The following is an 18,367-nucleotide window of genomic DNA, read 5'->3' as shown; positions in this document are numbered from 1 at the left end:
CTACTGCAAGAGCAGCTGTAACACATTCATACAGACAGACCTCCCTCAGTCTGTGACTTGAGAGGAGCTCCTAATAGAGATTCATAGGAGCTCACTTGAATATAATTAACCCCATTGTAAGGGTCAAACAAGCTGAGATAGTGGCTTTCATTATTGATACTGACAGAATGTCAGGGTGTGGACCCAGAATGTATTAATTCTAACATATCATTCATAACCATTCCCAAATATTGATTTGATATTATTATTATTTTACACATAAATACCTGTATGCATATGTTATAGCTTGAGTTGTTAATTAGCATATGTTAATAATTATATTTAAATGTTTTAAAATGATGACCGATATGTAGGATCTTTACATTTGTAGGAAGTTTAAATTTGGGTGACTTTCCAAAGAGGACAGTGGTAATCCAGGCACTAAGTGGGTCAAAGCCATTCCAGATTTTTCCCAAAATAGAATTCCCTGGATATCTATTTTTTTCTCTCTATTGGAATGCTCAGAAAACCCACAATTTATTGTGTCATGAGTAATGGACTCCTTAAAACAAAGTTGAATTTTCACCAACAACGTATTAATATAATTATATATGTCTAAATAAGTTTGCTATTGGAATGCTCAGAAAACCCACAATTTATTGTGTCATGAGTAATGGACTCCTTAAAACAAAGTTGAATTTTCACCAACAAAGTATTAATATAATTGTCTAAATAAGTTTTGGCAATTTCTGAGAACATTCAGAACATCTATCTATCTATCTATCTATCTATAATCGCCTTTTTGCTTTTGCAATTAGGCTATACAAAGCATTTCAGTATTGATCAAATAATAAAAAAGAGCTTGGGGCCAGACCACTTCATTTTATATGTAAGGAACTCTCTAGCTCGGAGTCTCATGCTGTTATATGCAGCTCTAGCGCTCTCACACGGGTGTGTCTAGTGGGCGGGGTATCGCTGCCAAGCCCCGCCTCCAGCAGTCATACCCACATGAGCCGGTGGCCTCTGTGTTTTCTCTACACAAAGATACAGAAGCGCACGCCGCGCGAGACGAGCCAGACAGCCGCTGGGATAAACACGAGCTTCTTCTAATAAACACAAGAGACATCCAGCGGTTTCTCAATCAGTTTGTCAAGAGTGTCTGAGGAGAACTTTAAGCTTATTCAGAGGAATTACTGTCTGGACCGTGCGATGCGAACTTCAGCTGTATGTGAAACGCGTGAATGAAGAGCATCTCTACAGTGCACGGAGTCAGTGGTACCCTGAGCACCAAACACCGGACAGGACCGTAATACAGATGGATACCTTCTTTGTTGAGGTAGGTGGAAAAATTGAACACTTCAGTGGAACCATCTCTCCCTGTTTCCTTTGTGATGGTGCTGCCTTTAAAAGGATGTTGCTGAGCTTACATCAAGTTTTGATCACTTTGCCATATTATACTGTCTTGAATCAAAACATTTAACAAGAATATATACATTGTATCAATTGTTGCTGCTGTACAGTCCTCTTTTATTTTTATTTTTATTTATTTATTTTGCTGAATTAGGTAACTATAAAAACATGGTCTATGAAGTGTAAACAGTAGGCTACTTGTTGTGTTTCATTATTAGGTGTTAAATCTGTTAGGACCCTCTGTCACTTCAGGTGAGAAAAAAATGGGGAGTCCCTTTCACATTCATTACCAGTTCAAAGGTTATTTAACACCGGATCACTGCCTTTGAAGATCACTAGCGCTTGCAGAAAGCAGTGAACAAAATACCATCTTGATCCAGAGTAAAATAATCATAAATGCCCCAGTGAAGACCCCCAGGGTGTGTTTCATGCCTCCCTCTGTCTGCTTTGCTCTTCAGTCTCTGTGTCAGCATGAGAGCAAACCTGCTGGCAATGAAAACTCAGACCTCACACACAATGCACTGACCCACTGCAGCAGTATTAAATACCTAGATACTTATATAGCATTTGGATAGCCGTATAAACCCCCTTCCAATATTTCAGACCACCTTAGAGTAGAGTAGAGTTGGTAGACAAAATAAATACATTTAAAAACCCCATACCCTAGTTGTAGTCAGGGTTAACCAGTTACTGCATTTGTTATTCTCTCTTAACTTTGGTGGTCTAAAGGTTTTAAAGGGTCTAATTAAAGAATAGTTCTTTCTGCCTCAGCTGTACATAGGCAGATGTTTTCCACACAACCCTTTTACTTTATCATACAGTCATATTCACTGTATGTTGTATTGTGAGATATGAAGTCACAAAATCGGGCTTTCATAGCAGAGCATTGGAGGACAACAGCAGGCCTAAATGGGAAGAGTAATTAAACATCTGTCTGGGATGGAGGACAGAAAGGGTCTGAGACACATCTAAGATTAAGAGCTTGGATCCACATGCATGGATGCAGCCGGAATGACGAGGCTTAGAAGTAGCAACGCAAACATTCCATGATTATTTATAGACATGGTCTGCTGTCAGGAGGAAGTTCCCATGCGTTGGCCCATGCAGCGGCCAGTGTGGCTTTAATTAATCTGAAATATTGAAAGCATTTTAATTCAGATCTACATCAGAATTACTGAGGCATGAGTTAAAAGTATGGTTTGGAATTATTAAAACAATGTGTCTGATAATCAGGATGGATTTTTCTGAGCTTTGACCTTAAGATTCTTCACTTTGCTTGTATGATTTGTAATTCAGGGTTAAGCTAACATTCCCGCTGTTATGTTTCACTGATATGTCAAAGCATTGCCTTCCTTCCCATCTGAATCCACGCTTGGGACAAGGCATAATGATATTGCCAAATCCCTAGCTTCCCCTCCAAGCGGTGTTCTCCCTCAGACAAGCCCTCATCCTTCCTCTGCCAGCTGCTGAGTCACTAGACTATTGAACACTCATACTGCTGGAGCTTACCTGTCCATGCCTACTGATCCTTATGACTAAGTTTGGTTGTTCCCAGACAGACTAGTGGGTTCGTCCACATGGAGAGATTTATGAAGCATGGGCTTCCCGTTCCGCTCGACACTCCCACTTGTGATAATCTCATCAAGGCTTTAAAGTGAGAGTTAACCCTGTGTTCCCCTAGAACAGTATATATAGGGTGTTTTAGAAACATAAATTAGACTAAATTAAATATAAATAAACTTAAATAAATTCAACTTTTACAAATCTGACACACTCATCCTAATAATTTATTCACATATTATTATTATACATATTTATACAAGGTTTTAATAATACTATGAGTGTATTCAATATTGTTTTCAATATTATTATTATTATTATTATCATTATTAATATCATAGAAACATTGAGCAGTAATAAGATGATGTTGATGGGATGATATTTTATATAAGGACGGTAATGGTTTAATGAAGATCATAACACTAAATATATATACCTAAAATATATAAATATAACTAAATCAAATCTGCACCCAACATATACCACACATGTTTTTAATGCACCGCATGCTGATTTTAATGCACCACATCAGCTTAGGCATACATACATATAGTAATCTTACCGTGAATTGGAAAGGAAAAAAAAAAAAAAAAACATTGACACAGAAGCTAGAATAGGTGTGGTATGTGTTGAGTATGTGTCATTATTACATTATTATTATTACGATTGTTATTATATTATTATTATTATTATTATTATTATTATTATTATTATTATTATTATTATTATTATTATGCATGCTAGTACTACTTGAATACTACTACTATTATTGTCAGATGGTCATCACTGTTTATTTTCATTGCTGTTATTATCATTGCTGTTCTATTGCTGTTTTTGTGTTTTGTGTTCACCATATGTTGTATGTTTTGCACTCTTAATTTAAAAAAAAAGAAAAAAAAAGAAACATAAATTAGAAAGTCATTAAAAATGTATAAAAAATTTACTTAACTGGGTAATTTAACTTTTATGTTTAGAGTGTTATGGATAGTTCAGCTGAACAATTTCAGCTATTTCAGCTACTCTTGCATCGTTTTTGGCCATGCTGAAGTGCAGTGAACTGCCGACATGTTTACTTGTTGTAGCGTATCCATGTTATGTGCATGAAATAGACGCTGGCACAGTCAAAATGTGTAACTTGAGAAGTGCTAAATGTTTCAGTCAATGATTTCAGCCCTCAAAAACGATTTAATTAGAAACCGTTTCAGCTGGATATTTTCAGTTGCCCATATTTCTGTGAAAGTTTGAATTCTGCTGTGTACTTTTTTTACACCACATTTATGGAAGCTTCGCCTTTATTGTATTTCAAATGATTTCTTATATAAGTTAAAAATATAGTGCCTTGTACTTGAATAATTCATAGGTGCGTTGGATAAAAGTCCATTATATGCTTGAAAAAATTATACATCCTGCACATTAATCAAGCTTGCATCATTACGAAATTTTGGAAGCAATGTTTCGGTCAATTAACCAACCTTCAGGCTTACCATAAAACATTGCTATTTTTTTTTTAATAATGGAGGTTTGCGTAGTGTGTAGAATTTTCTTCTTATACAAATGTTTCTTATACAACTAATCGCTTAAAAAACCTAAAATATCCTTGTATTCTCTGACTACTTTTTTGAAATCCTGTATGAACACCCTCTTCACTGGAGTGAGATAAAGTGCATAATGTTGATGGAAACTGGGCAAACTGGATCCTAAGATACAGCTGGAAATGATGCCATAACTAAACACAAAATAAAAAAACGAGGCCCCTTTTTGACATGTTTTTGCATATAGAAGTCGAGTCACACAATTATTGTGCATGGTAATTTACTTGGACACTCATGCCCATCCATAGCATGCAGGAATGTTTATATTTCTCATTCGCATACTGATTTGAGGAATGTAGTTCATTCCTCAAAAAGCACATTCGTCCATTCATTAACAGAACCACAAATACATTTCCAGCTCAGTGTCAGCTATGTTAAAAATACCCACAAAGTCCACTTCAGAGGAGCAACCTAAAAAAGGATCGATGTAGTGATCATGTCGCCTGGAACAACAGCTGACCTGCTTTAAAAAAGGAATTCCTACTTTTAAAGTGTCTCTCGTAAAAGTGTCTCACATCCAACACCGGATTCCTTTTCCAGATACATTCCTGTCCTGAGGATCTCAGTCTCTTTAACCCTGACCCGAGATTCCTGGCCATGCCTCCTAGTCGTCCCATAGCTCTTAGATTTAAAGTTCCTCTGGTTTGGGTTTCACACTATTCTTCTCAGTGTGGCTTTGACTTCCTCAGGCAACCTCTAATGGTGCTGAGATGTTGATGGCAACTGAAATCGTAGCTTTTCCTCTTTGCTCTGTTGTGTGTACTAGACCGGAAGAACAAAACAATAAAATCGATTTTTGTGTTCCTGTTCCCTGCCACACCTATTTTGTTCATCAGACCTTTCATGGGTGCATCTCTTCTTAAGGAGAATCCATATATCAAGAGTGTTTTTGGGTGTTTGCTTGTTTATTATCAATAATAAGTCTGTTCTAAGGTTCCAGGCATCCAGTTGCATCGTTGTAATTCTTATTATGACTAATCAGTCACAGGATTGACCGTATGTGCTCAGTAAGTGCTTTCGTCATGCTGCAGGTTGGTGTGAAGAATTATGGATTGTCCTCTCACACGTGCAGGAGTTATTTCAGCTCAAACCGGATTGCTAGTTGATCCAGTCTTGAGCAGGAATGGGGCTGCATGAGTACAGCAGCAGTCCCACAAGGCCATATTAATCCCTTTCACTGTGGCCTGGACTTTAGCAAGGCTTGCTTATTCTCAGGACTGACTTATTTATTAAAGCTTGTCTGTTATACAGTTTTTGTGTGTGGATATTGACAGGATTTATTCTTTGTGACCAGTTTTTTACATGGTTATTAGGTTGTAGTGTGCATCTGGACGCAAACCCAGATGGATTCACCCCAATCCAACTCTTTGTTCAGTTTGTGGGCTTAATTGGTCTTTTGTGGCCAATCTGTTTTGTTCATTATGGAGTTTAAGCACCTTAGCTGTCTAAGTTTGCAAATGCCATTCTTGTTTTTTATCCAAAAAAAAAAAAAAAGATGTCCTCATCACAGCATGGCGGTTTTGGAACCCTTTTGGAAACGTTGTGCAGTAAACCACAATGTCCATGGCTCAAGAAGTCTTAAGCATAACTCAGTAAGAACAAATCCCTTTTGGTGAGCTGTATTGAGTTTATTTGTTTAAGACATAGCAGCAATTTTAAGCTACTGAATATAGTAAGTGTTGTTCCTTTTGTTGCAATCAGGCACTAGACTTGTCTGTAATACATTCAGTGTTTTCATTGAAGGTAATTCATTGTTTTGTACATTGTAATCCCTAATGTCTATAGCTTTTTTTTTTTCTAAAAACATTTTTGGAGCAATTTTTGACCCAAATTTGCTATTTTAGAAACACTATTAAAGCTATGGCAATGTACGGAACTGATTCTTTTTAGACACACTTTGCAGTGCCTTTTAAAGGGTGGGTGCGTGTAAATAGCGGTTCCTCTGTCATCTCCTTTGAGGCCCGTGTGTGCACTGCACCCCTTCCCCCTTCATTTCTTAATACTGTACCTCTGCAGTTGTATCTCCATCTGCCACCGCTCCTGCCCCCTGCTGAGGTCCAGTGGCCGTGGATCCTCACCATCAACACCAAATTGAGCTTATCGAAAAGGCTTTTGTTTTACCTAAGGGGCAAATTATGTGGAAGTAGTTGCCAGTTTGTGCCAATATACCATTCAGGCCTTGAGGACTATTGACGGTTGTCTGGTTGAGAGAATTTTTGGTGGATAGTGTTTGTGTTTATCACCTTTTTTGTAGTCACTGTATATGTGTGGCACCAGAAGAATGGCTTCATATGAAAATAGTCATTATGCTCATTGCAAAATGTGATCATATAGGGTTAATTTCATTTTAGTCATCTGATTGTAGACTGTCATTTGTTTTCTGTGTTCGTTTTTTGAACTAGTCATGCTTTAATTTTTTTTCTAAAAAACAGGGTCTATGATGGCGAGCTACGTTTAACAGATTTTTCAATCTGATTCAAGCTCGGTGACTTGAAAAACTCGGTGAATCTTGAAAAAGATTCATGAGTGTTTGAATGTTTTGGCATAATAGAGCATCTGTACAATTATCACCCACCCGGGGCCAATAAATTAGTCAGGTAGACCCACCTTTTCATAATAGCTGTACCATCCCATCCTTCCTGTCTTTCTGGTGACGGTGCAGCATTATTTATGTGCCCCCGTCAGCGGCTGTAGCTCGGGGCACTGAGAGCAGACGGGTTTAGCAGACAGGCTTTAAAGGCTCTGATTAACACAATCAGTTCTTGTGCTGTAATCTGTTCACAAGAGACGGTCCCCTGACTAGACCCCAGAAAGATTCACAGGGGTCCGTGGAAGGCCTCATTTTCACTGAGGTCTATACACACAGGTTACCAAAAAACAGAAGAGATGCTGGGTATGGTTAATTGGGCAGGACATTTATTTTACATTTTTATTGTTTTTTTATCTAATATTTTACCATGTTTGCTTAGATATTGTACTCCTCTTTTCTTTTTTTAATAAATATTTTTTAAATGTTTTAGGGGTTTATCTCAAAGGAGATTAAGCAGTTGCACAGCTGACATGTAATATCATCCTTCAATTTAAGCTTGTTTAATGTCAAACCTGCTATGACCTCACAATGATTTGTTTCATAATAGTTGGAATATTACTCTGTTAATGCTAGCACACCACCTGTGACTTGACCTGGACTCCTCAGCTCCATGGCTGATACGTTTAAGCTAGTTATGAAAAATGAATGTTGCTGGTATATATAGCCTATATTAAGGGTCCACCGTTTATCGGCCTGGCCAATATTAAGCATTTTTATGATTATCGGTATGGTCATTTTCAAAACCGATTCGCCAATAAAATAACTTAATTTTGAAACGCGCTATTTGGCTCTGATGCACCCTGTCAGAACTCACCACTCTGTGGCCTAAAGCAATCTCCTCCCACCGCCCATCTGATTTGTTGGGAGTCACGAGTCCGACCAATCAATGCGGAATTCACTCTCACTCCCGCTTGCTAACTGGATCTGCTTCAGTGATCACGCATCAGGGCTACTGCATCAGTTGTCTCTCAAAGGTAAGGCAGCAGCAGACGTTGCTTAAGTTGCAATAAATCACAATCCACTAACGTTACACTGAGGTTGCAAAACACCTCTTTATTATCTTTGATTTCCGTGATGCAGAAAATGTAAACGGAATCGCGGAATCCAGTCATATAAATGGAATTTACTGTATGATGCAGAATGTCACGGAATTTGTCAAAGTTTGGATGAATTAATCAAAAGTAGGTCAGTACACTTAAATAGAGTTGCGATATGGACTAGTATCTGTAAATATTAAGCTGCAAAAATACTATTTAAATATGAATGTCTCTGTATGTCTCTGTGTATGTAAATGGCACAGACTCGTGGTTATGTTTTCTACACATACAAAGTATACACGTACGACTAACTCTCATTTGATTAAAAGATAAATTAAATTGATTTATGCCTTCATTTGCACTGTACTGTAAAACTAACTGAAATTTCTAGAGTCACATAAGCCAAGACATTTCAATAGGCTATTGAACTAAGTGTGCCTGTAAAAGGCTATTAGTGTTATAGTTTCATGAAAATAGTTGCAGTCTTCTTAACAACTTCTACAATATAGCTATGAAGACAATTAAATTGTTTACACTTATTCTATACATTTATAAAGTTAATCCATTGATATGCATTAGATGATGAATTGAATAGTCACCTCTTGTATTGTAGGTTATGTTTTAGCCATCAGAAAAGAATTAATGAGGAATTATGAGAGGTTATGCTATTACACATACATTTCTAACATGTAAATTATTGAAGCCAATTACTTACATTTCCGCAAGCTGTTTAGCTGTAGTACAGTATTCATAAGCTTAATCATGAAGCATACAATGGCCTCTCTCTTTATATTACCCTTATTGCAGATGGATGAACAGAGGAAGACAAGAGTAAGAAGTGCAGTGTTGGAGTACTACACAACCAACACCAGGGAAGGCAGTTTTTGTCAGAGCCCTTGTTATTCTTAATTTTGACATTCATTTTTATTTTTACACCAGACATATATAAATCGGTTATTTGATCTGTAATAATCGGTATCGGCATCGGCCCTGAAAAACACATATCGGTTGACCCCTAGCCTATATAATACAGGACTTATCTATTTTCTGTGGTATTTTTGCAGTTAAAGAAATCTGTACGCAATGCATGCTATGCAAAAACAAACGTCATTGGTTCTCATGCATCAAGCAAGCACTTTTGAGCTTCTGTTGACCATATTTGATGTGCTCTATGTATGTGCATTGATTAGTGTTTATATGTGGAAATTATATAGCCTAAAATGATTATGTTCATCATATAACGTGATTGTGTTAAACTTGGATTACTCGATTCATGTGGATTACTTTCACAATGTTTTATGGAAATTTTAAAGAAGTGTAAACATTTTTGAGGAAAGAAATCTCTAGGTTTTTATTTGGAAGATGAACAAAAGTCAGAATTTTTATTTTTTAGGTGTATATCCATTTAATAGAAAGACATATCCATAATCCTTGCTTACTTGGAGACCAAGAGTATCTTGAGTAAAAAAAACTCAACATGTAATTGTTTATCCAGCCCAGATGGCGATTTTCCTATTTTAGCATGAGTTTTGCCCTGTGATTAAGACATCACGGAGAGACATCTGTGACATGTTGTGGAATACAGTCATAGGTTAAAAAAACGAGTTCAAGCATCCTGCCATCCTATTAAACTGCAACCGTATTTAAGAATATTACCCTAATTGAGTCCCTCTGCATTGTTGTGAAACCTATGTTGAAATAACTGTAATTTATTTATTTTTACGTGACTTTAAATGTGTAAATGGTGTTTAAATTGGTTATAGTCATCATTAGATGATCAGCAAGCTAGCTGTGTGCATTACTGGATGTGGCAAATCAGATTTAGCTTGAGGCTTTGGAGCCCCAACCAGCTCCTCCATCAGAGAAATACACTTCTCATTATGTTCTCAGTGGGTAGCACGACCTGTGTGGCACTAACGCTGTTATTTGCTGACGTATAAGGGATGTTGGAATAGTTTTAGTTTTTTTTTGCAGAACACCAGTAGCTAAGTGATCCAGGTGGCAAAAATAAATTGTACAGTCAAACAGTTTATGAGACTGTTTAATGCTGAATTGAAGTCTTTGTACTTTAGTCAACATTTATTGTTTTTCTGGCTCTCCACATTAGAAGGAATCAGTGCAGTAATCTGACTTAGTTGAAACCTCAACAACAGCTGTTGTACAGTGTGTGAGATGAAGTCAGATGCAGTAAAGTGGCATCGGGCCCATCAAAGGTTTTTGAGATTCTAATGACTGTGGACAGAACTGTATGTCTCCATCATTTCCTCGTGGAGATGCTTTGGTACTGGAGAAGCTTCCCTTATGTGCCTTGTCAGATGAGGGCTGATCTCTTAAAATGGCCAATTATATCTGAACAGCTGTTCTGTCTTTGTTGAATTCAACAACTGAGAAGATCTGCCACATCAGTAAGAACTCATCCCTCCCCTCTCATTTTTTTTATATGATTGATTGAGGCCATGTGCTCCATGTTTGTGTAGTGATTCTGTACCTAGAGCTACAGCTGTTCACAAAATACTACAATTTATTTTGAGTTTGTCGTTCATTTGAATACACTTTATTTTAGTGTATCCAGCATCCAGTCTTCACCAGTTAAGCCCAAATTTCACTTCACTTTTGAAGTATGGGTATACCTTATAGGTTTTTAAATCGCTATTTAATACTATTTCAACATATTACTCACCATGAAAATAGTCAAGGAAGCTGACATGGAGTTGAAACACCAACCAGCCAACATTTACCTGTCTTAAAAAGGCAGTTGCTAACAAACAAGTTGGACTACAGAGGTTGTTGGGGACATTAAATATCATCACACCGATCAGGTAAACTCATCTACTCACTAGTCCACCTTTTACACACTCATTTGTGACCCTGGACCACAAAACCAGTCTTAAGTCGCTTGGGTATATTTTTAGCAATAGCCAAAAAAACATTGTATGGGTCAAAATTATAGATTTTTCTTTTATGTCAAAAATCATTAGGATATTAAGTAAAGATCATGTTCCATGAAGATATTTTGTAAATTTCTTACCGTAAATATATCAAAACTTAATTTTTGATTAGTAATATGCATTGCTAAGAACTTAATTTGGACAACTTTAAAGGCGATTTTCTCAGTATTTTGATTTTTTTGCACCCTCAGATTCCAGATTTTCAAATAGTCGTATCTCGGCCAAATATTGTCCTATCCTAACAAACCATACATCAATGGAAAGCTTATTTATTCAGCCGTAAACCTCAATTTCAAAACAATTACCCTTATGACTGGTTTTGTGGTCCAGGGTCACATTCGTGTTTATACTCATGCAGAATGTAGGGTAGAGTGGGGGATAACGCCCCCCCCCTTAAGGACTGTGTAATTTTTTTCTGTAAAACAAATGTTAAATGTGTTCAGCAAAGTTATCATAGTTTTAGTGACACTGACATAAATTATAAACCAAGTATGAAAAATGTCCAGAGTTTTCATGTTATTAGATTTTTAGCGAAAATTAAATTTGCACCAAGGGGCGCAAAATGCCCCCCAGTCTGACAAAGCAGTTTGTTTTAAACATTTACAGCAAAGAAGAATATAATCAATAATTATGGATTACAAAATTATAATAGCCTATTTGAAAAAAATTGTTAGCTGATGCTAACTGGCTAGCTAACTAGCTACCTGATGCTAACTTGAGATAATTTTTAAATATAAAGTCCAAATATTTTGATACAACCAACTAGGTAGAATACATTTGATGGAAAAACAATGGATTTGATGTTCAGAACAGAATAACTACAGTAATTGGCCATTGCCCCCTGGGGGCGGTTTACCCCACAGACTATGTTTGAGAAAAAATTATGCCATTCTGAAAATATAATTATATTTTTTATTAAATAACACATACTCCCTACAGGCCCTACTGTTCTCATATCGTATATTGTAGAACTGTGATGTTCTACAAAACAACAAGCTTTAAAACACATTTTTTCTTACTGCTGAAAATTAGATAATTTACTGTGAAATCCGATTTCTCTTCAGTACATCACCAGTGTAAGCTTCATCGTGAAAACTTCTACATCACTCTTGTCAATGTAGTCCATAGTTACAATAGAAATTTATCTTGACTTTATCTTGTGGTTATTTTGGGAAAAACAGTAGGTGGGCGTTTTCCCCCACTCTACCCTATGCATTCCCTACAGTGTACGCATAAAAACTGAATTTGATTTTTGTGGTATTAACAGGAAAAAAAACCTGGAAACTGCCCAGTCTAAACCACTTTTATATTTTATGTTTTTTTTTTTGTCATTCATTGGTTGATAGATTGTGACATTTCCTCCAGTCTTTTCAAAAGTCTATATTGCTTGCTTAGTTGTGGTACCTGCAGCACCAAACGTTACATATTCCCTTTAATTTTTTTGTAATGTTGTCTGCCTCAAATGTGTTCAGATTTAAATACTGGCCTCATTAAAAACATAATCAATGACCAAGCTTACATTGAACCGGTGGCTGCAGTCTGAAGAGAAAAATAAATTTAGACATATATAACTTGTAGTTTGAATAGCTGGTTTTAAAAAATTGGATTTAATAAAAAATCCATCCAATTCAATATTTCTGCACTGTAAACAAGGCTGTCTACTGTGTAGGAGTATTCATCCACAAGTTTAATTTACTTAGTACAATACAACCTGTCATGACTGTTAATCACCGTCTCTTTGCTTTATGCAAATCTGTCAAACATATCAGTTTTACGATTAATACCATTAAGTGTCACAATCTCTCAATGCTATTAGCACTCTTTCTGTCTATTGTCTGGTCTGGGGGAAGTCTGGGAAGTGTCCTTCCCCTGGGGCCACGATCTCTCCATTAGCTAATTTCTGATCAGCTACACCTACCATCATTTATTCATACTGCTGTCAGCCTGGTGACGGAGCGTCAAGGCTGTTTATCTGATCCTTTACAAAACACTTCTCCTTCTCTGACTCTCTCTCTACGGTCAATTCAACTGTGAATTTACATGTTCTGAATTCTTAATGTTGTAAATGTATCGCTCGAGCATGACGTAAGGGTGCTTGTTGCAAATCATTCCTGAAATATGTCCCAGAGTTTAAGAATGTTTGAGCTCACCATCAGGAATTTTATGCCACAGGATGCTAAGCGTCCATTTTGACTGGGACCCTGATTTGAGGTGAGGCAAAGCTCTCGTTGGCTTGCATGATGTCATGCAGGTCTGAGGAGGTTGAGGTTGACACGGGGTAGGGAAAGCTGTCTTGGTTTCACTTGGTGGTAGCATGTGACATACAGTAGGCATCCTAAGGTACAGTTTCCCCTCTTGCACTAGATTGGGCTTTTGTTAGTCTTTTGTGTGGTTCAGTTGCTCTTGTCATGTATTTTAATGGAATCCAGAGTTAGACTATTGAGCAGGTGCAAAAGTAGTTTTGAATATTACATTCACTGAATGAATATTTGTAGTCTTCAGGAAGCCAGTAAAACAATAGAGACATTTATGTTTATAAATATATATAGTATGTATTATTTTTATGTTACAATAGATTTCCATTTCAAATAAATGTGTTCTTTCAAAGTTTCTATTCACCAAGTAATCCTGAAAAAAGCAGCAGTAGTATTAATCAGAACAACTGTTTTCAACAATGATAATAGGAAATATTGAGCAGCAAATCTGCATATTAGAATGATTTATGAAGGATCATGTGACATTGAAGACTGGAGTTGTAGTGGCTACTGAAAAATAATGGTGACCATAAGACCACAACTTTTTAAAAAACATTTAAAAAACGTTGTTTTAAAAACATTTAAAAATCTTACTGGCTCCAAAACGTTTAATGGTAGTGCATACCTAATTGTGTATTTCATCATTTAAACTAGTGAATCTGTTGCATAAATAAGTGCTTTGATAGCTAGTTATAGCTTTAAATTCACCCATTTTCAAACACTTACAATCTGAAAGCAAAAAAATCTTAAAGGGGTCATGAACTGAGAAATCAAAATTCCCTTGATTTTTTGATATATAAGAGGTCATTGTGCTATAAAAAACATTCTGGAAGTTTCAGAACTCAAAACTTTCTTGTTAGTCTAAAAACAGCTTATATTGAAGCTATTCTGCCAAAATGACCAGTTGTGGAATGTGCCACTTTATGACGTAATAGTGTGGCTAAACACAAAATAATTTTAAAAAGGCAGTTCATGACCCCTTTTAATAAACACACTAGTTGACCTCAGTATCCCGCTAGGCAGTTGTTGACTGTCCTAACCCAACGCTACAGGCTATGTCAACACTGTTCAAACACTGTTCAAATGACATATGTAGATCTGGAAGACTTTAAACTTGAGCCTGTAAGGACAGCAGTAATTTCAGTCCATCTAATCAGATACCAACCCGTAATCTCACTCATTTCTTGGCCAATTTCTCTTCATTTCTGTCACTCAGTATTCCTAAAATCAAATCCCTGATCCTGGACACGTTTCTGCAACTTAACTTAAATCTTTCCAGTGACTAGTGACTGATTTTAAATACAAAAGAGCAGTTTTCTGTTAGCTTTGAACTGTCATCTGCCATGTTGCATAGTAAATGAGCAGTTGGACCAGTGGACGTCCTAATGATGGAGAAAAATTTTGCTGGAATGAATTCAAAGAAATGCTTTGCGTGGTTGTTTTTTTGCTCTATTACTGTCTCAAGATAATTACAATAAATATAGCATAGTGTTATGCAATTTACAGATTAAACCAAGACTCGCTGAGATGTCTGTAGCAGTGTCAGTCAGTATTGAGTACCCTCAGACAGTTTACTCTTCAGTATAGCTGAGGCCCTCAGTAACGTGAAGAGCTCTTCACATCTGCACAGCTGCACTGAAGGAGAGCCAGAGGTCAGCAGAGGTGTCAGTATTGTTATGATAATCTGAATAAGTGTCACTGTTTGAGATCTAAACAGTGTGCAGAAATCTCTTTGAAATGTAGCGTGACCAGCTGCTTTCTAAAAGACTCTTTATGATATTTGTGAAGTCCACAGGAGTTCTTCTTAAACAAAAAGTCTAGTAGTTCTGGTAAGTTCTCTGTCCCTCTGTCTCATGCATAATCGGTCATCCCAGGCTAAATAATAGTGTGAGCGGAAAAAAATTAATTAGCTTCGGACTAATTGCCAAATAACATCTAATTTTGTGGACGTTGATTAGTTTTCTTTTGTTGAGCTGATTGGATCACTCGATACTCTTGGTCTTGGGCTTCCTGCCACAAGGAGAAAGAGACACGCCACCTTGCACTGTGTAGTCTCCTCCAAATTTGGCACCGTTAAACACAGAGGTAATAGTAGCCTTTTGTGAGGGTTCAGAGTGACAGAGCGTTTTAAACTATTTTTTAAAGGGCAAGGGACTATTTTACTCTTCTGTGTTAGCAGTTAACAGTTACTGTTAAGCATTAAGATCCTTTGAATTTAATTCATCAACTTCATCAACTTTGACTAAATGATTGGAGAATCCAGGGAGTAGTCTGTCGTTTCACTGGAAGATTCAGTTATGACATTCTGATAAAAAAATGACAAGATCAAAACAGTAAAAAAAGAAACCCATGCACAGATGAATTGGTCATAAAATCATTAAGATATGCTGTGTAGTGCAGAGCAGAATGTTAGTCAACTAACTAATCGATTCAATGGCGTTCCAGCTGAAACTATAATGCAATATAATATGAAGGAGTTATTTTGTTTGCACGTGCGCTGCAGTTTGACAGACAAAACCCTGCTTTGGAGTTGCCCAGCTGGCCTTTGTTGAGGGATTTCCGCTCGGCTGCCCTCTGGGACCCAAGCATGACCATTCTGCTTTGAGACGGCCGAGGTGATGGAAAGGTGGGGGAAGGAGGGGATGAAATGATGGAAGTGGAGGAGAGAATGGAAGGAGGAGGAGGTTTGTGTTTCTGTGACCATCTGTTGCCTATGCAATACGCCCCGTGCACAATGCAGGTTTACACTGCTGTCCTTTCATGCATCATGGAGCTCACTTCTGGAAAATCTGTTAACCTCACCGCATAATCGATGACATCATACGTTGATTTGCAGCAGTGCCAGTGGAAACATGTCTGGTCTTAAACGTTGTCATTATAGTGGGGATATTATAAGACTTTCAGAGTTCTTCTTCTCCTTTGAGTTCTCTCAAAACAAATATGAAATACAGGACCTCAAGGAAGAACCTGTCGTTGCTGTTTCAGCATGATTTAAAAAAAAAACATTACATGGTAATGCAGTAAAAAATGGTAATGTTTTGGGAAAAAGATATTTGTTGAGCAGAATAGCTCTACTTTGCCAGATGCTATAACTGTAATTTATCTCTGTCCATTCTGCCTTTAAATGGGGTCATGGGGGGAAAAGTCACACGTTTTGCTGCTAATTGACATTGAGTGTCCTTGAGTAGAGAACATCTGTTATTTGGCTGTATTTCTCTTTGTAGACATGAAAGATCAATTGCTAGGGTGGTTGTTTACTAGCCCAAGTCAAAGAGTTTCTATGATAATCTGCTCCCTAGATACAGCTTGGGATATGTAATATTTTTCACCCGTTTTATCATCCACCAGGCAAAATCATCAGTCTGATTGCTTTGAAACGTAGTTGCATTGAGGTATTATTTTTGACTATATGGACAAGTTCACATGGTCATGATTAATTTTTTTGTCATTTTTTTTTCATAATGCCTAACATTAATTATTTGAGCATTCCTTAGGGAAACATTAAGATTATCCCTGAATATTCCATGAAAGCTAATCTTTATTCTTCCACCACATAATGATAGATTTCAGCAGTCTGAACCACAGTTATCTGAATCATGAAGAAGTTAATACATTAGTTCTTCCCATGCCATTTATTTTTATTATTTATATGTAGTAATCATTATAGTGCCCAATCCACAATACCCATTTATTTATGGTAAATACAGCTGGATTATTATCCATTATGTGATTTATCATATTCATATTTTATGTATGTTAGTTTTTGAGTTGGTTGCATGCACTAATGGTCTTATTCACTCATCATATATATTATTTATCAATTAAACACAAAACAATTGAATAATCCCACCACTTTTAATGCAGTCAATCAACTATTGCAAAGACTCTTATGTTTACTTCCTTTAATCTATGAGATTAAACACAAGTAATTCAATGACACCATGTGCCATAAAGTGCAAATGCTGTAAATGAGAATTATATAACAATGGCATCTGATCTTCTTAAATCCGTAGACCCTGCTTCGGATGTAATTCAGTATGGTCAGGTCACGTGAAACAGCTATTCTGAGTCCTGTGCTTAAGTAATTTTCCTTTCGTGCCAGTCACAGACCTGGCTGATCTCTCTCATCTGATTCGTGATTCCAGCTCAATAAAATGATGCCCTTTAGCTGCTTTAAATGTATTCCTGTAAGTAAAGGTATTTTGTTGTCCGTGAACGCCTATGGCACACATTAACTGATGGAGGTAGTCATATTTAGTCTCACACATGTGTGATGATTGGACATGTCAGAGAATTTGAATGTTGGCTTTCTTCCTCTGCTCGTCAAACAATGGGAACACATTAGCATACAGTTTTAACCTCCCCACCTCTTCTTTTCTTCTAGCCCTTTTAACTCAGTCCCATAGCCCCAAAGCATTAGTGCTACATTTAGGAAGGCTTTGAGGCTTTTTTTTAAACCTGAAAAAGATCCTGTTGATACAGGACATGATGCTGTGTGGCACATACGGAAAAGAGATGACTCAAAGGTAAACTTCGGTAACGCTTTAGATTACAACCCACAATGTACTGCGTAAGTAAACAGAATTTACAGCGTAACTTTTTTGTAATTACAGTGTACCTATTCAGTACCTCCATGTAGGTATAAGGTAACAATATGCGAAGTTTGGGGAATAAAGGAGTAATAATCTGTAAAATTACAAATTATTTCTACTGTAAGTATTTTGAAACTAAGGGGTACCTATTCTAATATTACAGGGTATGTATGACCTCTTATATTTTCAAGCGATTAAGCAAAAACATACACTGTGTACTTTTCTATAGCCTACACATATAAAACACACTGGTAATTGTTTCAATCCAAACGCTCGGTTGAGACTGTTGGGTTAGGAAGCTGGCTTGATGTGACCCAATTTGGGTTGATAATGATATCAGTAATAACCCGATGTGGCTGGGTTATGAATGTGGAGGACGTGAATGAGAGCATGCAGCAAGTCAC

General features: G+C 36.9%; 1 protein-coding gene across 1 annotated transcript in view; it reads left to right on the top strand.

Moving 5' to 3' along the window:
* Nucleotides 1-1,026: 1,026 nt before the first annotated feature.
* Nucleotides 1,027-18,367, top strand: part of myo10l3 (myosin X, like 3) — a 77,992-nt gene continuing 60,651 nt past the window's right edge. The window contains exon 1 of the mRNA XM_016472809.1: nt 1,027-1,315. Coding sequence (XP_016328295.1) covers nt 1,295-1,315 — 21 coding nt within the window. The 5' untranslated portion in view covers nt 1,027-1,294. The remainder of the gene's footprint in view (nt 1,316-18,367) is intronic.

This window comes from Sinocyclocheilus anshuiensis, unplaced genomic scaffold (assembly GCF_001515605.1).
Source record: "Sinocyclocheilus anshuiensis isolate Anshui unplaced genomic scaffold, SAMN03320099.WGS_v1.1 scaffold1145, whole genome shotgun sequence".
NCBI lineage: Eukaryota > Metazoa > Chordata > Actinopteri > Cypriniformes > Cyprinidae > Sinocyclocheilus > Sinocyclocheilus anshuiensis.
Note: the sequence above shows the minus strand (reverse complement) of the source record. Positions and strands in the feature narration are given on the sequence as shown.